Here is a 25,994-nt window from a genome sequence, read left to right on the forward strand (position 1 = left end):
TCTCATAGGTGGGATCTAGACTGTATATGCATGCATAACATGAATGTGATTGTGAGACTATTAAGGGGTGACTAGAAAGGAAGAGAGAAAAGAGTAATGGTGTTGAATAATATTAATGTTCATTATGTATGGGGATGGCAAAACTGTAGAAAATAGAGGAGGGAAATACAGAATAAAATACCAATAGAGGGCAATAATCAAAGAACTATATATGCATGTATGAAACATTGTGGTGAAACACTCTTGTGAAATTAGTAAGTACTAATAAATAATGAAAGAAAAATTAAACTTCAAAAAATACTCAACTTACATTAGTTACTATAATGCCCAAATGCATCTTCATCTAAAATTACTTTAGCATAACTGCTGGCAATATATAACTAAGGTGATTATCATGCTAAATATATAACCATTTTATCATAACATATGACAAGATGGTTACATCATTATAAATATGGTACAGAATTAAGTTTATGTAACAGTACTATTGAAATTATGGAGATGATTCACAAATGCCTGATTGCCAATATTCTACATAAATTTGAGGCACTAAAATAATCATAGAAGACAATTTGTAAAGTAATATATTTCTTTATACTTGTGCCAAATATAAACTTCTGAGGAAGTAATATCATGCAGTTTTTTAGTTTGAAGTTAAATCAAGAAAAAAGCATTATTCCAAAATTTTGTATAGCAAAGTTAGAAAACATAAAACATGAAGATAAATGATTACAACTTAACAATTGGTTATTGTTATTATTTTCTTTTCTTTTTTTCTGTTGTGGGGCCTGTACTCTTGACCTGGACACTGTCCCTCAGCTCTTCAGCTCAGGCTAGCGCTCTACCACTTGAACAATAGTGCCACTTCTGGCTTTTTCTGCTTATGTGGTGATGAGGAATTGAATCCAGGGCCTCATGAATGCAAGGCAAGCACTGATCCACCTTCCCAGCCTGGTTACTGTTATTTTTTATTTATTTCTTTTTCTTTTTTTTTGGTCCAGTCGTGAGGCCTGAACTCTGGGCCTGGGCGCTGTCCCTCAGCTCTTCAGCTCAAGGCTAGCGCTCTACCACTTGAGCCACAGTGCTACTTCTGGCTTTTTTTTCTTTTTGCTTATGTGGTGCTGAGGAATCGAACCCAGGGCCTCAGGCATGCAAGGCAAGCGCTCTACCACTGAGCCACCTTCCCAGGCCATTTTAATGAGTATACTTAGAGATTTTATTTTTTTCCCTTAGCCAATCTAAGGCCTTCCTTACTTAATATTTAAATTAATGGTCTAGGGGCATGGCTCAAATAGTTATTATTTTTCTAAATTATGTAATGACCACAGTTTGAAAATGCTGATTAATAATGACTTCATATAAAATAATTTGCAGCCGGTGGCTCACACCTGTAATCCTAGCTACTCAGGAGGCTAAGATCTGAGGTCTGCAGTTCAAAGCCAGATGGGGCAGGAAAGTCTGTGAGACTCTTATCTCCAATTAATACCAGAAAACTGGAGTGGCACTGTGGCTCAAGAAGTAGAGCATTCACCTGGAGCTGAAGAGCTCAGGGACAGTACCTAGGGCCAAAGTTCAAGACCTACCACCAACCAAAACAAAATAAAACATAAAATAATTTGCAAACTATCTTGATACATCATACTAATATATCTTTTGTAGAACACTCAACAAAAGTTTGATTCATAAACTAATATTGAAAATTAGTAATATCTAGATAAAAAGGCAACTTCACAAGTTGTTATGACATCTACAAATTTTTTTCAAGGAAGCTTATATTAGCATCATGAAATTCTGATATAAGATACATTTTTGTCAAAACAGCCAATTCCTGATGATAAAATATATCATTTTACTAAGTATTTTTGTGCATTTTAATATTGTAAGGGACTCTGGATTGAACCAATTACAACTTTAGGTTAAAAATTAGGGAAATGGGAGTTGGGAATGTGGTTTAGTGGTCAAGCACTTGCCTTTCCATGCGTGAGATCCTGGATTTGATTGCCAGCACTTACAAAGAAAGTAGGGGATGGGAAGATGGTTTAAATGAACAAGATCATGTAAAACATGACATTTTGATTTTTTTAATTATCTTTAAGTAGTTGTACAAAGGAGTTATCATTCAACAAATTAGTTTATGAATGTCATGTATCTTGATGTCATCCTTTTCATTTTGAAGGTTTTTTGACTGGTTTTGAAAAAAAATGTTTCTCATATAATTTAAATTTTTTCATAGTACTAGGGTTTGAACTTGAATCCTTATACTTGCTACATCCCCAGCCCTAGAATTTGATCTTTAATCTGCTTTGCACTATCATCTTTTTCTTTCAATACATGAGCAAGTAACTAACTAGCACTCTACCATTTGAGCAACAGCTCCACTTCTGGCTTTTTTAGAAAGTGTTCTCTAAAAAGAGTCTTTTATACAAAGGAGGAGGCAATGCTTTATAGGAAATGTACGCATTACCTTGCTCATGTAACTGTAACCCCTCGGTGCAGCATTTTTACAATAGACAACAAGAAGGAGAAGAAGAAGAAGAAGAAGAAGAAGAAGAAGAAGAAGAGGAAGAGGAAGAGGAAGAGGAAGAGGAAGAGGAAGAGGAAGAGGAGAAAGAAAGAAAGAAAAAAGAGAGAAAGAAAGAAAGAAAGAAAGGTTTTTTCTTTTAGAAAGTCTCGTGGACTTTCCTACCCAGGCTGGTTTCAGATTGCAAACCTCAGATCTCAGCCTAATGAGTAGCTAGAATTACAGGTGTGAGCCACTGTTACCTGGATTTTTTTTTCTTTTTTTCTTTTAATGGTAATACTGGTATTGAACTCAGAGCCTTGTACTTGCTAGACACAACTCCTCCATCTCTTCAAACCTTGTTTTTGTTTAGTCAAAACCATCAAAATGCACTGAAATTTAAAAATATATAACCTTGTCATTATACCATAGACTATATTAATCTCAAGAGAAAATAATATTATGAACATATAATCATAATTTTTAGACTTTTTGTTGTTGTTGTCAGTCGTGGGGCTTCAACTCTGGACCTAGGCGCTGTCCGCTGTCCCTCAGTTCTTCAGCTCATGGTGAGCGCTCTACCGCTTGAGCCACAGCGCCACTTCCGGTTTTCTAGTGGTTTATTAGAGAGAAGAGTCTCACAGACTTTCCTGCCCAGGCTGGCTTTGAACCGCGATCCTCAGATCTCAGCCTCCTGAGTATCTAGGATGAACCACTGGCATCTGGCTCATGACATTCATTCTTTATGTTATCAACATATAAGTAGAGGTTTACTGTTTTTCAGACATATTCTCTGTTATTGAAGATTTTCAAAAAAGTAATGTATCTTTCATTACGAATCTCAAACTATGGTTAAGAATAAATATATGTCATATATAAATCCATTATATAATTCTACACATGTATTTATAAATTATACATAATCATATGCATACAAATATGAATGCTAAGCTCTTAGAGGGATAAAAGTGAATAGCTTTAATGAGTTATTCTGTGCTTTAAGTTAGTTATTTACAAAGTAAATATTTACAAAGTAAAGATTAAAAGACCAGTGTAGGCAGAAGTATATCAAAAGCTTTAAGAAGCTGGACAAGCCACAAGTTATAATTATGAGTTATGTATAAAAATAATGTACAATCCAGTAGCTAGTGGCTCATGCCTGTAATCCTAGATATTCAGAAGGCTGAGATCTGTGGATCAAAGCCAACCACAACAGGAAATTCCACCAGCCTTTTATCTCCAATTAACCACAAAAAACAGAAGTAGATCTTTGGCTCCAGTGTTAGAATGAGAGTATTGAACACAAAAGCTTCACTGATAGCATAAGGCCTAGAGTTCAAGCCCCAGGACTGGGGGACAAAATTAAAATTAAAATAAACTGCCTTGTAAAAGATAAACACGTAAATATGCAGCTGCCATTTGTTAAGGAAGGTCTCTGGTCCTTTGTGAACGTCTCAAGTTTTAAAGAACTTCAGGAAAACATCCAGTTACTTTAAGGTGGTAAATTAAGTAAACAACAACAGCAAAAAAGTATCTTCACAAAAAAAAACAGCCTTAAAGACCAGTCATTTATAATGAAATCATGACCATAAGAGAATAAGCAGAGAAGACTAAAGGCTAAAAATATTTGAGCAAAACTCTAATAGGAAAAAAAGAAAGATATCAATTAATTATATCAGCATCTCAAAGATGGTAAGAGGCTAGCCTGATTTTATAGATTATTGGGTTTTTTTCCCTATGTTTTTCAGAACTAAGCATACTGAAGCACTCTCTCCTGAGCGCTTCTCTTTCTTTGTAACATAGTCCTAAAAGGTGAAGATAAATGTGCTAAACTTTCTCTCACAGAAGCAAATTTTCCCACAAAACTAATGAGGTTGAAACTGCAAGGTCCTGAGAAAGGCCCTCAACAAGTTTGCATAGTTATACAATGTGTAGAGTTTACAAAAATTATCATTTTTTCCTTATTTTAAGTAACTATTTATCTTCAAAGACCTCCCAAAATAGAAGCTTTAGGCCCTATAAAATCTGAATCCACCCTGGAAAAACAGAGAAGAATAAACTAAATCTATTATTGAAGGATTCATTCATATCAATAAGGAATTCATTAATAGTAAGTGATTAGTTGACTCTAATTTATTAATAAATAGATGAGGTACTTTGGTAAAGGTTAGTGAAGCAGCATAAAGGGAAAAAAAACAGGACTTTAGGGCAAAGCTCATAGTTACAAATAACTATGTGAAAGAGTAGCTACATAATTTGCCAGGCTTGGTGTGCAAAATAAAAATGTGGGACCCTTCCCTCAATCAAAGATTATAATGAATTTCAAAATGCCAGTGGCGGCACATTAAACCAACCACAGGGCTCTTCTCAGCAGGAGCTCCAGTATACTGCACAGATCACACACCCGTGAACCCATCTCTGCCTGAATGAATGATTAGATAACACAGGCAATCCTTTAATTAAAAAAAAAAATGAAGAAAAAGAATCTACTTAAGGAACCCTCTTGTCACTTAGCTTGAGTAATGTTGCCGGGTTGAGCTCAAAGTTGACACCTCTGGTTGGTTTTTGTGAGAAGCTAGAAATGAAGATTTCTGTATTCAGTCAGCCAGTTTTTAAATATTAACAAGTTCTATGAAAGCTACTGGGTAGACTATGCCAAATGATTCTGGTTAATGGTGACAAATACCACCTGTGGATCCTTATGAAGAATCATTGCTTCAAAATCAGAAGGTATGAACTTGAATCTCAAATTTTCCATGTGGTAACAGCATGACTTTTCTGCAATTCATGTTCTTCATCCAGATCAGAGCCTGGCATAGCGAAAGTACTGCATCACTTTAATGCTCAAATACACACCAGCTGCTCTCTGAATTATGTCATTGTTGTAGAAGACGTTTTTATCCCAAGCTAAGAAAAATCCAATATATTTGTTTCTTTTAAATGTCATGTACAGGGTAGACCTCTGTTTCAGCTAATCCTGGAATCATACAAAGGGTAAAACTTATATGTTTATTTCATTTGTTACATAAGAAAGGACAAAAGTTTATCCATCTGTGAAATTCTTTCTTCCCTCCTTCTAGTCTAAGAAAACCTGCAGCCAAGATTTGCCCATTCCTTATCCCACAACCCTTGCCCCAAGCAAGGGAGATCGAAATACTACTCCTTGGGGAAATTAACTAGCACAAGAGAAAAATTCCAACAGATACTAATAATTAAGAATTTCCCATAGGAATATTTGAGTCTACAATTAGCACAAAGCAAAATCTGCAAACCCACAAATTCTAGCCAGGTATACTCTAGCTATATTTTTTTGCTGGGAAGGAGGAAGGAGTTGTTTTGTAGCCTTGAAGCAGGAACTTGGTATATAGACAAGACTGGCCTCAAACTCCCAATCTTCTCATCTTAGCCTCCCAAATGCTAGGATTATAGGTATGGGCTATAGACTACAATGCCCAGTTTCAATTTATACTTTTAATTCTACATACTTCATACAAATGATCAGTCAAAACCACCAGACTTATTCAAGATTATCAATGCTTATCCCTGAGGAAGACAAAAGCAAGGAGATCATTCTCAGAATTCAGTGAAAATTATTTGGGGTTTATCCATATGATACCTGGAAAACATTCTTTCAACAATTCTATAGACAAGTAAAGAAAGGACTTTATGTAACTGGTTTTCAAACAGAGCTATGAAGAATCTTAAGATTTCCAGACCGTCTTTTAGGGGGTTGTAAATATTTTATTAGGATCATGTTAGATTTAGAAAACAATCTGAACTTTTAAATATGCTACACAGGGATAGCCTGGAAGACATCAACTTGATATTTGCAATTCCAGATGGTTTCTTTTCATTCCGACATCAGAATAAAGCCTCCTCTGCTGTGGGATTAATTGAAGAGTATCCAGAAAGCTAAGCTATGATTATTGTCATAATGTGGATGAGTCATAATGTTCTTCACACTTGATAGTCATAATAAGTCCAGTTATATATTATATGGTAAGGAATTTACAACCTCATCTATAACATTTCATTTCATATTTGGTCTCCTTGGTCTTGCTGATTGATTTCCTAAAAGTACATGCTACCATTTGTCATTATAAATTAAATTCATGCTATAAAGTACCTCATAAGATTTGGTGCAAGAAAAAGTAATCTCATGCCAAAAAGTACATGGAAAATGCTTTTCTTGGATAAATGTAGAAATGTGTTTAGGATAGGAGCAAAAGAGGAGGACTGTTTCATAGAGCTAGATTTTTCATTGAAGAAAGAAAAGTATGAAAATGAATATTAACAGGAAATTTTTGAGACAATGAAATGGAAAAGTAATTTTGTGCAGTACTGGGGCTAGAATCCCAGGCCTTACACAGACTAGGCAAGCTCTATACCAAGTGAGCTTTACACCTAAACCCCAAAATAAAGAGGAGGAATGATAAGGAGAGAAATGAAGTCCTAATATTCAATACATAGCCTATGAAGCTAGAAAAATAAGGGGGAGGGAGAAGAATGATAAAAAGGGTGATCTAACAAGATGCATTACATTTATAAACTGACATATTGAATGCTGTACAGCTACTTAAAAATAATTTTCAAAAGAATTTAATAAAGATTATACTTAGGTAATATAGGATAATTGTCTACAGATACAAACGAAATATTTGCATGAATACACACATATCCATATGTAAATATGTCCACAAATAAATAATATTAAATATTAACACACAAGCCTCTTATCTATAGGGTTCAAGACTCCTTTGTCTTTATGTTATTCAAATTCCATTCCTGCCTACAAGACATTTATTTACTATAGAGAGAAACTATAGCATCGTGTGAAGTAACTATTGATCAAGGATGTCAGTATTTGTGTGTAGCTAAGGGAAAGATTAATTAGCAGGAAACACGATTTGGAGCAGAAAATTGCACTTGCTAATATATGTTTTCTATCAATTCAGAGATAAAACATAATGCCACAATGTCAGACTACAATTTAAATTGCTTGTTTATACATCTTGCAGCGTTGGGTCAAGAAAATGCATTCCACAATTGTCCCTCACTTGTACTTCCTTTTGGAAGTCTATAAACCAGGGTGGGGGGTTGGGGGGAGGATGGGAAGGGATGGAAAGGGGAAACAAAGGAGGAGGCTACAATGCTTGACAAGAAATGTACTCATTATCTTGCCCATGTAATTGTAACCCCTCTGTACAGTATTTTCACAATAAAAAAAAGAAGTCTATAAACCAGGTGAATGACTTCCCCCATGGCATGAAGAAGTGTAAGTTAAAGATTATCCATGAAGATGTGTTTATGTGCATGATGACTTAGCAAGGGATCTGAAAGTAGGCATTGTTCTTAAGGCAAGAAGTGGACAGGTCAGAGAAATGAAAGAAATCAGAATCCCTGGGCTATGAGACAAACAGCTTTATGATACTGTTTTTCTTTTCTTTTTTTTTTTGGGTCCGGTCGTGGGGCCTGAACTCTGGGCCTGGGCGCTGTCCCTCAGCTCTTCAGCTCAAGGCTAGTGCTCTACCACTTGAGCCACAGCGCCACTTCCGGCTTTTTTCTTTTTGCTTATGTGGTGCTGAGGAATCGAACCCAGGGCCTAGAGCATGCAAGGCAAGTGCTCTACCACTGAGCCACCTTCCCAGCCCTATGATATTGTTTTAGTGCACTAAGACCAGCTTATTTTTACTATCCTAAGACTGTAAATAGACTATGGAGTCAGAATAGTGAAAGAGAAAGCATACAGTTTCAAATGTTTTTAATTTCTTTTGCTTATGAACAAAGAGGTAGTTCACTAGGGTACTAAGCCTTATGCTGTGAAATCAGGCATTATGTAGCCATTATGAAAAGAGATAGCATATTATACTTTCCCCATAAATAAGTATAATGTTCTTTAAAGAAAATTATTTTTTTACTTTTGAAATATATACATATATATAGTCAAGGTGATGTACAGAGGAGTTACAGTTACATAAGACAGGTAATAAGTACATTTCTTGTCAAACTTGCTTTCCCTTCCCTTATTTTTCTCCTACTTTCCCTCCCTGATACTCCCACCACCAAGTTGTACAGATCATTTCCAACATACAATCTTGTGTATGTCGCTGTTGCATTGGTTCACCCCTTTTCCTTTGTCTCACCATTCTGTTGTTCCTCTTCCCTTCTCTAATTCAAATAAATGTATATACAATACCAGGGTACCAAAATCAAATACAGTGACAAGGGATATACCATAGGAGGAAGAAAAAAAATCACATGTACGTTAAAAAACAACAACAACAAAGAAAAACTTTTGTGTCCATGTCTTGGAGTTCATTTCACTTAGTCTTTTATATGGTCGTATGTACACAACTGTTGAGCTATTCTGTTTATCTACTAAGATTATCTTAGACATATACTAATTATTGCAAATAAGGGAAACCATGGGACCTTATAAAGAAAATTCTAAGGCTGGGCATCAGTAGCTCATGTCTGTGATCCTAGCCACTCAGGAAGCTGAGATCTGAATATTATGGTTCAAAGCCAACCAGGGCTGGAAGGTCTGTGAGACTCTTATCTCCAGTTAATCACAGAAAAAACTCGAAGTGGCACTGTGGTTCAAGTGGTAGAGCAAAAAGGAGCCCAGAGACAGCATGCATGCTCAGAGCTCAAGCTCCAGGATTGGTGGGAAGGGAAGGGGAGGGGAGGGGAAGGGAAGGGAGGGGAGAGGAGGGGAGGGGAAAGGGGGGAGGGGAGAGGAGAGGGGGAGGGGAGGGGAAAGGGGGAGGGGAGAGAAGGAGGGGGGAGGGGAGGGGAAAGGGGGAGGGGAGAGAAGGAGAGGGGGAGGGGAGGGAAGGGGATCCTAAAATGAATTGAAAGTAGCTCCTAGATGACTATATACTTTCAAAGTCACAAGTCTTAGATGTATGTGAAAATCCCAGAAGGCAGAGTATATTGAAATAAAAACACCTAGAAAGGCATTCACAAAGGTTACTAATAAGCACTACAAAATAAAGTATAAAAGAAATATTTAAAGCATTATGTTTAAATTTTTTCACTCATAGAATTATATTATAGAATTACATATACTATATATTATACATAGTACAATTGCTACAAACAGTAATATGTGTATATATGTGTATATATACATATACACACAGACAGACAGACAGACAGACAGCAGACAGACAGACAGACAGACAGACAGACAGACAGACAGACAGACAGATAGATAGATAGATAGATAGATAGATAGATAGATAGATAAAGTTATCCAAGGTACATTGCCCATAATAAGGGTAGGATACAGACTGTTCGTTTTTTAGAAAACAGTAATATCTGGATCTCAATGAATAACTATAATTTATTCCAAGGTATTCTGCCATTGGTTGAGATAAGGTCTTATGAACTTTTATGCCCTGGAATTCAGATCTCCCTATCTCTGACTCCCAAGTGGTTAGAATTGTAGGCTTGAGCCACCACACTTGTTTCAAGAAGGCTTTCTAAGTATAGGTGCAATTGTACAGGTTACCCAAACTCTATCATAAAATGGACAAAGGAAATGAAAGACACATTTTAAAAATCGTATCTAAAATATACCTGGAAGCAGGGTGGGGGGGTGGGGGGGGGGGAGAGATGGGATGGTAAGGGGAAACAAAGGAGGAGGCAACAATGATTGATAAGAAATGTACTCATTACCTTGCCCATGTAATTGTAACCCCTCTGTACGGTATCTTCACAATAAAAAAAAAAGAGAGAGAGAGAGAGTAACAGTATATAAGGGAGAAGCCAATGATTGATTTGGCCCTGATAAGATTTGACTTAGTTCACACAATAAAAAATATCCTATGTCCTTAAAAAAATAAAATACAATAAAAAATATACCTGTAACTCAAAATATCAAATCCCTCAACAACAAATCCTCAAAGAAATAACTGCCCAATAAATAAGTGAGCTAAATAATTAAAGAGAAACTTCTCTGAAGAGGAAATAAGAATGGCCAATAGACACATGAAGAAATGTTCAACATCCCTAGCCATAAAAGAAATGCAAATTAAAACAACATTGAGATTCCACCTCACCCCAGTTAGAATGGCTATAATCAAGAACTCTAATAACAACAGATGCTGGAGGGGATACGGACAGAAGGGAACCTTACTGCCCTGTTGGTGGGAATGTAAACTTGTTCAACCACTTTGGAAAGTAGTATGGAGGTTTCTCAAAAGGCTCCACATAGAGCTCCCCTATGACCCAGCAATCCCACTTTTGGGCATTTACCTGAATGATCACAAACAAGACCATACTAAAGCTACCAGCACAACTATGTTTATTACCATAGCTAAGATATGGAACCAACCCAGATGCCCCTCAGTAGATGAATGGATCAAGAAAATGTGGTATATATACACAATGGAATTCTATTCCTCCATCAGAAAGAATGACATTGCCCCATTTGTTAGGAAATAGAAAGACTTGGAAAAAATTATATTAAGTGAAGTAAGCCAGGGGCAAAGAAACATAGGTCCCATGGTTTCCCTTATTTGCAATAACTAGTGTATATCTGAGACAAGCAGAAAAGGTCATATAAGATGATGTTAAGCGAAATGAACCCCAAGATAGGAACATAAGTGGTTTTTTTCTTTCTTGCTATTGTTTCTAACGTATTTGTAAGGTATCAAGTGATTTTTTTTTGTTGCTTTGTATGTCCCTCCCCCATGGTAAACCCCTGTTTTCACTATATTTGATGTTGGTATAATTTGGGGAGTGGAAGGGAAAAACAAATTGTTTAAATAGGGTTACAGATTGACCCATTGCAACAATGAGATGTACAAGACACTATATCGAAAAATGAACTTTACAATTTGGGGGGGGTACTCAGGGGGAGGGGAGGATGTAGTTGTGGAGGTGGGAGGGAAGGGATGGTAGGGGAAAACACAAAGGAGGAGGCAACAATGCTTGATAAATGTACTCATTACCTTGCTCGTGTGATTGTAACCCCTCTGTACAGTATTTTCATAATAAAAAAAACATTAAAAAAAAGAAAAACAATCACTGGTAGGTATTTTAATGCTCAGAGTCATTAGTTATCACAGAATTAAAATTTCAGATTCTAACACCTGTTAGACTGCTGTTAAATACTGGTAAAATGGCTATCTCACAGATTCCTAGGAATTCTAAACTGAAATAGCTCTCTAGAAAATAATTTGAAGTCATATAGAAGGGAGTCTCAAATGTTTTTTGTTTGTTTGTTTGAGTTCTTTTCTTGGTGGAAAGGCCTTGTAATATTAAATGTGTTCCCCACTCCCAGCACCAATAAAATTAATGAATTTAGTTTAATTTTACTTTTGTTGGTTGTGGAGCTTGAACTTGGGGCCTGAGCACTGTCCCCGAGCTCTTTTGCTCAAGGTAGTGCTCTAAGACACAGCACCATTTCCCATTTTCTGGTGGTTAATTGGAGATAAGAGGCTCATAAACTTTCCTGCACGGATTGGCTTCGAATTGGTATCCTTATATCTCAGCCTCCTGAGCAGCTAGCATTACAGGCCAGAGCCATGAGTGCTCAGCAATGAATTTTTTTTTTTAATGACTGGAGATATGACTCAATTGTTAGAATACCTGCCTAGCAGTCATGAAGCCCTCAGTTCAAACTCAATACCACCAAAATAAGCAAGCAAAGAAGAAAGAAGCAAAGCAAGAAAGAATATTACGGACAGAAATCATTGAAATAAAACTCTAAAATTAGTACAGACTAATAAAGCTTACATTGGGTTGTTTGAAAGAATTAACATGCCAGACCAAGAAAAAGGAATGCTACAAAAAGAAATCTCCTCCCAGAAAAGTCTGAGAAACACTGACAGCACTATTCTCTTAAATTTAAAAAAAAGGGAAAGAAACAAAAATAAAAATAGAAACAACAATAACAACAAACATTTAAAGCCAGCTGTGGTGGTGCATACCTATAATCCAGCTACTTAGAAAATAGAGTCAGAAGATTGTGGAATTTAAGCCAGTCAAGGCAAAATTATCAGACCTTGTCTCAAAAAAACAAGCAAACAAACAAAATAGCAACAAAGATGACTAGAAGCATAATTCAAATGGTAGAGCATTTGACTAGCTACTACAAGGACCTGGGTTTAATCCTCAGTAAAACATATCCACCACATACCACACACACACACACACACACACACACACACACACACTTAATCGTTAAATCAAAACAAAGCACACATAATCAGCATCTAGTTTCTCATAAACTGAAGCTTAATAACAGACTAGTGTCAACCAAGAGGATGTATACTTCCCTATGAGAAGATTTAATCAAATACAGATTAGTGGTTAGTAGTTTCCTCTAGAACACTGTAATTGTTTAGAGAAGGAAAACATGCCATCAACCATGACACTCCCGTGATGAATCTTTGCCTGAGGCTTTGTTCATGGTTAGAGATATTTTTAAATGGTTATCTACACTGATCATGCTTGTAGAAGACGATTATAAAAGTGATGGTACTAAAAAGATGAGATGATGATGATGATGATGATGATGATGATAAATCACTGCTCAACTGATTCAAGGTATTGGTTGCTTTAATATATAGCTTTCTTCTTACTTGTGGCCTATCAGCGACCCAAACTTTCAGACACCTCATGTGCTTTTTTTTGGACTAGCTTGCTTCTGATTAGTTTTTTGCTTCTGAGACAGACATAAGAGAGCCTGAGAATCTTTGAAACATGCCTCCTTGGTTCTTAAAATAATAATAATTTTTAAAAATTGGCTTGGGAAGGTGGTTTGCATGCATGATGGCCCTGGGTTCGATTCCTCAGCACCACACAAACAGAAAAAGCCAGAAGTGGCACTATGGCTCAAGTAGTAGAGCCCTAGCCTTAAGCTGAAGAGGGACAGCACCCAGGCCCAGAGTCAGGCCCCACGAGTAACAAAAAAATTAATATTAATTTTTAAAAATTAATACTTTCTATAAAACCATTAGGGCCAAGACAAGACATAGGTCACCTCTTTATTGTGTAATGCTGTTTACATTTTGGCATCATTTTATTTTTATTTATTTATTTATTTTTTTTGCCAGTCATGGGGCCTGAGCTCTGGGCCTGGGCGCTGTCCCTCAGCTCTTCAGCTCAAGGCTAGTGCTCTACCACTTGAGCCACAGCGCCACTTCTGGCTTTTTCTGCTTATGTGGTGCTGAGGAATCGAACCCAAGGCCTCATGCATGCACTCTACCACTGAGCTACCTTCCCAGCCCTTGGCATCATTTAAAAAAAATACAGCTTTTTACTATTGGAAAGGTTAAAAAGGCTCAAAAAGCATAGATATGTGTAAAAGGATTTGAAAATGCCCAGAATTGTGAAATTTTTGATTAGCTTAAACTCTCCTTTGTAGACCAATTCCAAATAAATATGTGGGAAAGACAAGAAGACTTCAGAAGACATTTATAAGGAACCTACTCTTATTAAAATATTGTCAAGATTATTTTGTTTTAATCTGTGGTAAAAGTGTTTTGAAATTTAGAAATCTCTATTTCATCACTCTGAGGAATTTGTTGGGAAAAATTGGCAAACTGTGTGAATTTCTCCTTCCTTAAAGTTATTTAAAACATATTCTAAAAATTACCATTACCATCAGACATGAGAATACTAAGAATATTCAAAACTTATATTAGAATAGTATTGTTGTTTCTATTTTTCTATTTTTATTTTTGTTTCTTTTCCTTTTTTTAAATTTAAGAAAATAGTGCTGTCAGTGTTCCCCAGACTTTTCTGGGAGGAGATTTCTTTTTGTAGCATTCCTTTTTCTTGGTCTGGCATGTTAATTCTTTCAAACAACCCAATGTAAGCTTTATTAGTCTGTGTTAATTTTAGAGATTTATTTAAATGATTTCTGTCCTTATCTTAATATTCTTTCTGGCTTTGTTTCTTTCTTCTTTGCTTGCTTATTTTGGTGGTACTGAGTTTGAACTAAGGGCTTCATGACTGCTAGGGAGGTATTCTAATAATAATACTAATAAGAATATTCAAAAGTAATAAGAATATTCAAAACCATAGTTTGAATTTGATTGGAATTTGGTACTCAGGTAAGAGAAAATACAGTATTCAAGAATGTGAGACCATCGGTCGATATTGATTCATTTTAACTTTTCATGGATATATTCCATATTTTTACTGATTTCATACTTTGCCTTTAACGTCAACAAATAATGGCTTAATGTTTCTTTTAGCCCATGCTGGTGACTCACAGCCATAATGCTAGCTCCTTAACAGGCTAAGTGAGAGCTGAGGACTGAGGTACAAAACCAGCCTTGGGCTGGGAAGGTGGCTCAGTGGTAGAGCGCTTGCCTTGCATACATGAGGCCCTGGGATCGATTCCTCAGCATCACATAAGCAAAAAGAAAAAAGCCAGAAGTGGCACTGTGGCTCAAGTGGTAGAGCACTAGCCTTGAGCTGAAGAGCTGAGAGACAGCACCCAGGCCCAGAGTTCAGGCCCCACAACCAGAACCCCCCCCACCAAAAAAAAACAGCCTTGGTAGAAAAATCCATGACATTCATCAATTAACCAGCAAAAATCTAGAACTGCAGGCATGGCTCAAGTGCTAGAATGTAAGCCTTGAGTGAAAAAGCCAAGGGAGAGCAGAAAACTTGAAGTACAAGCCCTGATACCAAGATAACAAATAAATAAATACATACATACATATGTACATAAATTAGTTCCTTTTATTCATAAATACCATTATATTAATCCAAATAAAGTTTACATTTTAATAGGAATAAGATAATTTATATATTAAAAATCTATACCAAAAATCTTCAAAATCCATGGTTTCTAGGAAAATTTATTAGTTTTAGAATTGAATAAAAGTATAGTGGGGGGGAGGGTTGGGTAGGGGGACAGGGGAAGGATGGAATGGGAAGGGTAAACAAAGGAGGCAGCTACAATGCTTGATAAGAAATGTACTCATTATCTTGCCCATGTAATTGTAACCCCTCTGTACAGTATTTTCACAATTAAAAAAATAAATTAATTTTAAAAAAGTATAAGTATGGTCTACAGTAAGAGAACAACTTTATTATACATATAAAATGTTAAAGTCAATGCCAAAATCTAAAGAGTATGTATAAAAGGTATATGTAAAGGGCTGGGAATGTGGCTTAGTGCCTTGCCTGGCATGCATGAAGCCCTGGGTTCATATTCCTTAGTACCACATAAAACAGACAAAGCTGGATGTGGTACTGTGGCTCAAGTGATAGAGTACTAGCCTTGAGCAAAAGCAGCAGCTCAGGGACAGTGCCTAGGCCCTGAGTTCAAGCCTCAGGTCTGGCAAAAAAAAAAAAAAATGGTTTCATTCCTGGGAATGTGAACTGCATATGCAATAGAATATGTATGTTAGATTATTCACCCCTATTTTTTTCCCTTATAAGGTCTTACTTCCTGTGCCTGAACCTGTACTTGAACTTTGATGAACCTAATTTTAGGCATTTTTAGGTCCCTGGAATCTCAGGCAAGCACAACTATATCTAGCTTCCATCCATGAAGATGGAGGTTCACTGATTTTTCTGCCCTGGCTGGCCTTCAAGCACCATCCTCCCAAGTTTAGCTTCTCATATAGCTTAGGATGACAGGTGTATGCCACTGCACCCAGCTAAGGTTCTTGCAAACTAGAGTTTCACGTCTCCCTACATACAACAGGGTCTACAATGCAAGTGAGAAATTGTGGGGAAACGTAATCTGAGTATTTATATAGAAGTAAACAAGAGCTGTCTTCATCTTCTGCTAAAAAGAAAAGAGAATAAAACCCTTTACTCATTAAGGCAAAGTATGAAGTACCCTGAGTTCTCACTCCCACCCTTCTAGATTGTACATAAATTTATCCAGGGGCCAGATAAACTAAGTGTCTTCAGTTTTACAACCAAGCACTTTTACCCCAAAATGGAGTATAAACACACATCTCTGAAATTAGGTAAAATCTCTTTTCTTCAACACATATGATCTTTGCCTTGTAGAGCTTGGTTTAGTCCAAAGTCTATCATGTTCCCATAAAATTACTCAGAAAATTCTTTATAAACTCACAAAAATGTTCTCTATACCCTATAGCTTGTAAATATAATTTACTTCTGCTTGAGTATATAATTGTCTTTTTTTTTGGGAGGGGGTCTGGTCATGGGGCCTGAACTCTGGGCCTGGACGCTGTCCCTCAGCCCTTCAGCTCAAGGCTAGTGCTCTACCACTTGAGCTAGAGCGCCACTTCTGGCTTTTTTCTTTTTGCTTATGTGGTGCTGAGGAATCGAACCCAGGGCCTCATGCATGCAATGCAAGCATTCTACCACTGAGCCACCTTCCCAGCCCTTGAGTACATAATTGTCTAGCTAAAAACTTCATTTTTTAATCACTTACAGATAGATGTGATGATGTGACTAAGTTCTTATCAAATGTGCTTTTGTTATGGTATGATGTGCAATCTAAAGTTGTAGCTGGGGCTGGGAAGGTGGCTCAGTGGTAGAGTGCTTGCTTTGCATGCATGAGGCCCTGGGTTTGATTCTTCAGCACCACATAAGCAGAAAAAAAAAAGCCAGAAGTGGTACTGTGGCTCAAGTGGTAGAGTGCTAGCCTTGAGCTGAAGGGCTGAGGGACAGCGCCCAGGCCCAGAGTTCAGGCCCCACGATCGGACCAAAAAAATAAAAATAAAAATAAAGTTGTAGCTGTGCCAAGCTACCTTGAGTTTAAACCATATATAACAGATACTGTGTATTGATTGCTGTATTTCTCCTAAAAGTTTAAAAGTCTTTTAGTTCCCTTGTGAATTTGATGTAGTGCCAAGGGTACCTGAATTTAGGAATTAGAGAATTAAGACACAATCTTTGACAGATAAGTAGTATTCACAAAAATCTGTTCAAGTGACACATACAAATGAAAACAGAATCATGGTCTCATTCATGATGTAGTTTCATGTTTCACTTTCATTTAGCACCTCCAAATTCCTGTTGGAGTAAAAAAACATTTGAAGTACTATATTCTTGAATTTAAAAAAAGTGCCTAAGATCTGAAAGAGGTGTGGCTCAGCAGTATTAAGCTAGCCTAGCAAGTGAAGTCCCGAGTACCACTGGAAAAAAAGTGACTAGTTATGTGAACAAATACATTTTCCAACAGAAGGTAACAAACTGTTTTGTCTTTCCCTTATTGGTTGTACCTTATTGAAATATATTTCATAGGGTAAAAAATTGTGGATTATCATTTTTTCCCTCCAGATCTTGAAAGATATTCATTCTATGGTCTCCATGGTTTCTGATGAGAAAGTCACAATCATTTAGACCATTACATAGCTCAGAATATATATGACAGACCCAAAGGAACTCAGTACCATGTTGTTTCTTAATACTCAGGGCCACCCAAGTACCAATAGGTCATGCCTGTAAGTTTAGCTACTTGGGAGATTGAGACTGAAAGCACTGTGTTTCTAGGAAGTCCAATCAGAAAAGTTTGAGACCCCCCTTCTTAAGTGACAACTGGGCATGGTGGTTCACATCTATTATTCCAGCTACTATAAGAAGCCTAAAATAGGTGGACTGAGGCTCAGTTGTGCACCTGATTGGGAAGCAATGCTCTCCCTCAAAATAACCAGTGTGAAGGGGGCTAGAGGCATGGTTCAGCAGTAAAGTGCCTGCCTAAGCAAGTGTACATCCTGAATTCAAACCCCAATATTAGTACCAAAAAGACTCAGGGTTCCTGGCCACTCCACTTTTCAAAGTTTCATGTTTGTCAAAACGCTGAAACAAGGACACAGCATGACCCACTGCAATAATGATACTCATAAGAGACTCTATGTTGGAAATGAACTTTACAACTGGGTGGGAAGGGAGAGGAGTGGGAAAGGTGGGGAAGGGAAGGGATAGTAAAAGAATAACAAAGGAGGGGGTAACAATGCTTGACAAGAAATGTACTCATTACCTTACTCATGTATCTGCAACCTGTGTACAGCATCTTTACAATAAAATATTTTTAAAAGTTTCATGTTTGTTAGATTATCTATATACATATATATGAGTATTATATATGAATATTGTATTATTATAGAATGCCCAGAGATTTTAGCTTATTTAACAAAAAGAATTAGTGGAGCCAGATGCCAATGGCCCAAGACTGTAATCCTAGTCAGAAGACTGAGATCAGAGGATCTTGGTTCAAAGCCAGCCTGGGCAGAAAAGTCCACGTGAGACTCATCTCCAATAAACCACTCAAAAACTAGAAGTGGTGCTGTGGTTCAAATGGTAGAGCAGTAGCCTTGGGCACAAAGAGAAGCAGAAGCAGAAGCAGAAGCAGGAGGAGGAGGAGGAGGAGGAGGAGGAGGAGGAGGAGGAGAAGACGAAGACGAAGACGAAGACGAAGAAGAAGAAGAAGAAGAAGAAGAAGAAGAAGAAGAAGAAGAAGAAGAAGAAGAAGAAGAAGAAGAAGAAGAAGAAAAAGAAGAAGAAAAAGAAGAAGAAGAAGAAGAATTATATTATTCGTGGAATCTGCTTAATTTTTTGAGGAACTAGAAATCCAGCTTTCTTAGAAGACATCTCATCCCACCCTCTTGCCCCAAGTGACTCTATTGTCATTTGTCTATTGTCCCATCTGGAAGAATGGGAAGAATTGTGTGTGTGTGTGTGTATGCCAAAACGGAGGCTTGAACTCAGAGCCATATGCTCTTATTTAGCTTTTCTGCTCAAGGCTGGCACTCTGTCACTTGAGTTACACCTTCATTTCTGGTTTTTTGTCAGTTATAGATGTCTCTCAGAGATTTTCTGCTTAGACTGGCTTTGAACTTCAGTCCTCAGATCTCAGACTCCTGTAGCTATGAGTGAGCTACCAGGGCTCAGATATAGGAGAAAATTTTACATCAAGAAACAAAGTCTAGTAACACCTGTAATTCTTCTAAGCAAATTAAGGGGTCTTTCCTAAGAGGCCCATTATGCACACAAGACACTAAGGATCATTAGAAAAAATAGAGCTAGCCCTTAGGAAAACTGATGAGAATAACTTTGAGTGATTTGTTCAAGTTTTTTTCTTTCTTAAAAAATCTATACCACATCTCACATTTCAGTAATAGGAAAATAAACATAAATTAGCTATGTGAGCTTTAAAAGTGAGCTTTAACAACCAAAGCACAGCATACATTTTTTCCTTCAGAACTTTACCTCCTCCTCTGAGTAATCAAAACCAAAAACCAAAAACAAACAAAACCCAAAACTTTTTACTGTTTTATCCTGATTTTTATTTAGCTTTTTACTTAATTGGACCTGTAACTTATCACTTGACTTAAGTACTATAAAATCTCTAATAACCATTGTGACAAATGGTTATTAGACCAGATCTTAAGACAAACAGTTATGAATCGGCTATTTACGCAGTGATTATTAAAGCCCCAGCTTATATAACTACTGATGCAATGGCTGTTTTGTGCCAATCTTCTTATTCTCTCTTTGTTGCTTAAACCAGAAGATCTGTCCTATGTTAGATAATCGATTTTGCCTCAAGCTGGATGACGTCACTGTAGTTTTTGGAAGATTCTCCTTTGCTCTCTTTTTGGTATTTTCTAACTTAAGAGATTTGTTGGTCTTTTTTTTCCCATAAGAGCTTTTGCAACACGAATATTGAACCGATTATTTCGAGCTTTCTTACTAAGACAAGTATCCCCATTTTTAAGGACTCTGCTTTTTTTATGTATCGTACCCTCCATGTCTCGTATATTATGCTTATTTTTTTCTACTTTCTCTGCTTCTGTTGGCTTCTGGTCTTTCTTGTCCTCATCATTGTTTATCAGAAGTAATGTCTCCTGTGGTGTTCCCCCTTGGTGAAGATGGAATTCCTTGAGAATATCTACTCTCTGCTGTAAGATCTGGCATTCATTCTCCAGCAGAGCCGCAATCAAATGCAGTGAATAGGTGTCATGGTTCAGTTTCCGCACCTGTTCCTCCAGCTCATGTTTAAAGGATGTTTCATTATTTGGTTGGCTTTGGAAATCATCTTGATCATGTTGAAGGGTTTCTCTTTTGGTTTTGTGAGACTTCTGGTACAATTTGATCAGTTCATTGAGCTCCATTTGCTGTTTACTCCAGTGATCTGCTTCCTCAAGTAACTGTTCCATGTTGTTCCTAAGTTTCCTATTTGCTTCGTGAATGTAAAGGGACCTGTATTTTCCTTCGTCCATACTCAGTTGAGTTTTATTACGGGCTCTTCTTTCTTCTAAGCGATTTAACAAATCCCTTGCAGACATTTGTACCATGTCCTCCGACTGCTGCCTTTTGAATATCATCTCCTGTTTCTTTGTATTCTTTTCTTTCTCTGGGTCTAACCTAAATAGCAGGTCTTTCAAGAGTTTCTTGTTTGTTTTGTCAAGTCCTCTGAATTTTTTTATGAGTTCTGATACATCCTTAGAAATATTGGTGTCCTCAAAAAGGTCATTTGTTTCTGTGGTCTTCTCTTCAACTTCGGCCATACTTTTAAGGACATCTTTAATGTCTCTTAAGAGAGCATCTACTTTCTGTGCTGTCTGTGATCCTTTTACTGATTGGCTACGATTATTTGGGGAAGGGCGGGAGCCCCAGCGGTAGGGGGAACGTGATCCAATTTCCAACAGGGCAATGGTGATCCCAGGGTCCAATGCCTCTCGATGAAGACTAGAAGCAGAGTTCAAGTTTGGGGAGGTGGCAGTCATCTCAGCTGAGCTAGGTATGCTGGCCATCAGGACCCAAGGAAAGCAGAAAACCGTAGAGATTCCGCGGAGGTCAGGTGACAGTCCTCTGTGCAAAGGGGTGGAGAATGTAGAACCAAGCAGAAGGCAGAGTCTAGAATTAAGGACTGAAACTGAGGAGATGATGTTAGATGGAAGGTGACATCTCACATAGTCTATAGGGGCAGGGGGTGGGAAAGAGGGCCAGGAGCTGGGGCTCCATTTCCTCTTTTCCAGGCTCCTGGTATTTATTCCCTGATCTTAACAACCAGGCCTTTATTCTGTCACTACCTCCATTGTGGCCTCTCCCCAGTTCCTGTCTCCTTGATGTCACAATGGAAGCCTCTTTAACTCCTACCCAGGGACTGGTGTATCCAAACCAACCTTGACCTATCCCTACTCCCAGGATCTCTGTCACAGTCCTTCACCACTTTTTTCAGCTTCAATTCACCTCATTCTAAGGACATTTCCCTGACTTCCTTACCTCAGCTCCACCTCTGCAGCCCTAAGCTCATTCTAGAGTATCCATGTCCCACCTGAGGACATGGCTGAACCCTGGTGAGGCTCCCATTCTTCCATAGAAACTGGAGGCCTTGTGGTTCCTGTTCTAGGAGGGATACTGCTGTAAAAGAAAGGTAGGAATAGAAAACAGAACCCCCAAAGGGGATGAAAGAAATGATGTTAGGAATCTCTCCATTAAAAATACTGTGTGAGAACTGGGTGCTGGTGGTTCACACCTGTAATCCTAGCTACTCAGGAGGCGGAGATCTAAGAATCATGGTTCAAAGCTAGCCCAGAGTCTGTTTTCTCCAATTAACCACAAAAAGCCTGAAGTGAAGCTATGGCTCAAGTGGGAGAGCGGTAGCCTGTAGCCAGAAGAGCTCAGTGACAGTGTCCAGGTCCCAAGTTCAAGCCTACTACCAGCACATACCAAAGAACAAAAAAAAAAAAGTGAGAAAAGAGTATTTGAACATCTCTAAGAACATAATTTCAAATGGGAACTGTTTTGTTTTGTTTTTAGAGCTACTGGGGATGGAATTCAGGGCCTTGTATATGCCAAGTCCTCTACCTCTGAGTTCTATCTCCAACCCTTGGACTGGGATTATCTGTAGCTTTAAGGACAGCAGTCCTTAAAGACTTTGTGAGCTTACTCATGAATCATTTGTATCCAGGGATACAAAACCTCACACATTACTTTTTCACAGCAATTAATGACAATTTAAAGTAGCTAAAGCCAATTGTAGGTTATATAAAAGTAGAAGAATAATTCAAAACCACGTGTTTTCCTGTCTTTTTGTCCCCAGGAGTCAGGACCATGAGAAGATACAGTTCTAAGTAAGAGTATTTTGGATGAGATTTTTATTTTTTTAACTTAATTTAAATTCTATTGTAAAGATGATATACAAAGGGGCTACAAGTTACATAGGTAAGGTAATGAGTACATTTCTTGTCAAACCTTGTTACCCCCACTCTCATTTTCTCCCACTTTCCTCCCCCACCCCCGACTCCCCCATCATTTCCAATATAGTGTCTTGTGAGTATTGCTGTTGTATTGGTTCACCATTTATCCTCTGTCTAACCATTTTGTGATTCCCCTTCCCTTCCCCAAATCAGATAAGTATATATATAAGACACAGGGTGCCAAAATAAAAAAACAGTGACAGCAGGGGATAAACCAAAGGGGGAAGGGAAATAACTACACAGTATATTAAAAAACAAAAGCTGGGTGCCAGTGGCTCAAGCCTGTAATCCTAGCTACTCAGGAGGCTGAGATCTCAGGATTGTGGTTCAAAGCAATTCCAGACAGGAAAGTCCATGAGAATCTTATCTCCAATTCACCACCAGAAAACAGGAAATGGCACTGTGTCTCAAGTGGTAGAGCTCTAGCCCTGAGCTGAAGAGCTCAGGGTTAGTGGCCAGGCCCAGATTTCAAGATCCATGACAGACCAAAAAGAAAGAAACAAACAAACAAAAAAACCAAAGAAACAAAAAGATTGTATGTTTTGTCACTAACTAGATATTTGCCTCCAATCTTAAGGAGAAATTGGAGCTTCGTGTTCCCTCCTTAGAGAAGAGAAATACAATGTTGTTTTTCTTCCACATATACCAATTAACATTGGCGTTAGTTTCCCTGAATATACACTCATCTTTCAGCCAGTAGGACTCAGAGTCAAGATCACTGCTAACCCAAAGACTTGAAAAAGCCAGGTTTTCTTTTTGCTTGAAGGAGCATCATTTCTGACACACACAATGATGACACAGAGGCTAGCTGTCACCCTGACACTGTCATTTTAAAAGGTTCAGCTTGGGGGACCGGTAAGTGGCTTAGTGGTAGAATTCTGCCTAGCATGCATGATGCCCTAGGTTGAATTCCTGAGTACCACATAAACAGAAAAAACCAGAGGTGCGTTGTGGCTCAAGTGATAGAGTTCTAGGCTTGGGCAAAAGAAGCTCAGAGAAAGTGCCCAGGCCCCAGGATGAGGAAGAAAAAAAAAAGGTTCAGTTTGGGTTCTTGCTTCCCTTTTGCCACAGGCATCATTTGAGACAATTTTAAGTCTCTAGGACAAAGAGAAATTTTTTCTGGTTTGGTCATTCTAGTTTAATTTCACTGAAAGCACGAAAATGTCTCATCTAGGAAATATGAGGCTCCACTTTGAACCCCTAAGCACAATAAATAAAGCAAAAGAAAATACTTGCCTTTTGCAATCAATTATTTTCCTTTTGGACTAATATATTATCAGTATTCGTACTTAAAAGAATAAATATTTTCTATTTTCTTTTTGTTTATAGGTGTTTTTTTTCATACTGTTGGACACAATCTGATGCTTTGGTTTCTATAGGAACTAGTTTAAAGGTGGCGTTTTCAAGATTGAAAGAAAGTTATTTTTTTCTCTCATCAAAAAGAGAGGATGTAAATATTTCCCTTCTTACAATTACAGTAAATTCCAATGCATTTTTCTGAATTGATCTCTTCGTCCTTCATTTTTCTTTTTAGTCTCTTTATTTTATTTTTGCAGTACTTAGAATCAACCCCAGGATCTTATGTGAGCTAAGCAAGCACCGTACCACTCAGCTTACACCTCTCTTCCCCTCCCTTTTTTTTTTTTTTTGTCGGTCGTGGGGCTTGAACTCTGGGCCTGGGCGCTGTCCCTCAGCTCTTCAGCTCAAGGCGAGCACTCTACCACTTGAGCTACAGCGCCACTTCCGGTTTTCTGGCTGTTTATTGGAGATAGGAAGTCTCACGGTCTCTCCTGCCCGGGCTGGCTTTGAACCACGATCCTCAGATCTCAGCCTCCTGAGTAGCTAGGATTGCAGGCATGAGCCACCAGCGCCCGGCTCCCCTCCCTTTTTTTAACTGACATATTCCTATTGGAATATTAAATACATTTTGATTATATTACCATTTTTATCTAAGTTCCCATAGTTTATTGACTCTAAAATTTTTAGAGCTATTTCTAAAATAGAAAATCTGTACTATTTTCTTCTTTTTTTTTGTTTTTTTTTGGGTCCGGTCGTGAGGCCTGAACTCTGCGCCTGGGCACTGTCCCTCAGCTCTTCAGCTCAAGGCTAGCGCTCTACCACTTGAGCTACAGCGCCACTTCCGGCATTTTTCTTTTTGCTTATGTGGTGCTGAGGAATCGAACCCAGGGCCTCACGCATGCAAGGCAAGTGCTCTACCACTGAGCCACCTTCCCAGCCCTATTTTCTTCTTTTTTTATAAACAATTTGCCTTAACAAAAATATAAAATCTTACATCCTTCCTTAATGCATTTGCATTTCAAAATAAACATCAAAATGTAGACTAGTGATTTTAATGCTGCTTAGGAACAGAAGCTAAAGTCAAACTGGCTTAAGTGAAATAAATAGGTGGGAGAGGGAGATGAGAGTGTTATTAGCTGATATAACTTAAACGCATCAGAAGATCTGGCTTCTGCAGGCCTGAATTTGGGAGCTCAAGTTATATAATTAGGACTTGACTTCCCATTTCTGAGCTCTCTTTCTCTCTGTTTCTCTATCTCTTCTCTTTTCTGTCTTTCTCTTTATTCTTAGGAGTCTTTCTCTAGCTGGTAGCTTCAGTCTATATCCTACATGCTTAACAATTCCAGAGAAACATATTTTTTTCCCCATATAATTCTAGTAAAAGTGCCAAGGAAACTGTCAGGCATGGTGATAATACACCTATAAAAATCTCAGCACTTTGGAAGCTGAGGCAGGAGGATTAAGAGTTTGAGGCCAGGGGTGGGAATGTGGCTTAGTCGTAGAGTGCTTGCCTAGCATGAATGAAGGGTTCCGTTCCTCAGTACCACATAAACAGAAAAAGTCAGAACTGGCACTGGGCTCAAGAGCTAGAGTGATAGCCTAGAGCAAAAGAAGTTTAGGGACAGGCCCTGAGTTCAAGCCTCAAGATTGGCCAAAAACAAAAACAAAAAACCTTGACACAGTGCTGTTAACTAACCTACAGACTTAACTAAGTTGTCCAGTTCTTCTGCTAATACTCTTTCTCTGATCCAGAGTCCCACACTGCTTTTTCTTATGCCTATTTTCCAATGATCTTTGACAGATCTCCACCTTTCCCCTATTTGGTAGGCCTCATCTTAAATTGTGTGGGAGTGATTTCTACCAGTTTTTTTTTTTTTTTTATGGTTGAGGGGGAGGGTCCGGTCGTAGGGCCTGAACTCTGGGCCTGGACGCTGTCCCTCAGCGCCACTTCCGGCTTTTTTCTTTTTGCTTATGTGGTGCTGAGGAATCGAACCCAGGGCCTCATGCATGCAAAGCAAGTGCTCTACCACTGA

General features: G+C 38.0%; 1 protein-coding gene across 1 annotated transcript; it reads right to left on the reverse strand.

Moving 5' to 3' along the window:
• Positions 1–20,053: 20,053 nt before the first annotated feature.
• Spz1 (spermatogenic leucine zipper 1) lies at positions 20,054–21,196 on the reverse strand. The gene has a single exon (XM_042691072.1). It carries the CDS (start codon positions 21,184–21,186, stop codon positions 20,065–20,067), a length of 1,122 nt encoding a protein of 373 aa, XP_042547006.1. The 5' UTR covers positions 21,187–21,196; the 3' UTR covers positions 20,054–20,064.
• Between the last annotated feature and the right edge of the window lie 4,798 nt (positions 21,197–25,994).

Source organism: Dipodomys spectabilis, unplaced genomic scaffold, assembly GCF_019054845.1.
Source record: "Dipodomys spectabilis isolate Male_0828 unplaced genomic scaffold, ASM1905484v1 ptg000140l, whole genome shotgun sequence".
Taxonomy (NCBI): domain Eukaryota; kingdom Metazoa; phylum Chordata; class Mammalia; order Rodentia; family Heteromyidae; genus Dipodomys; species Dipodomys spectabilis.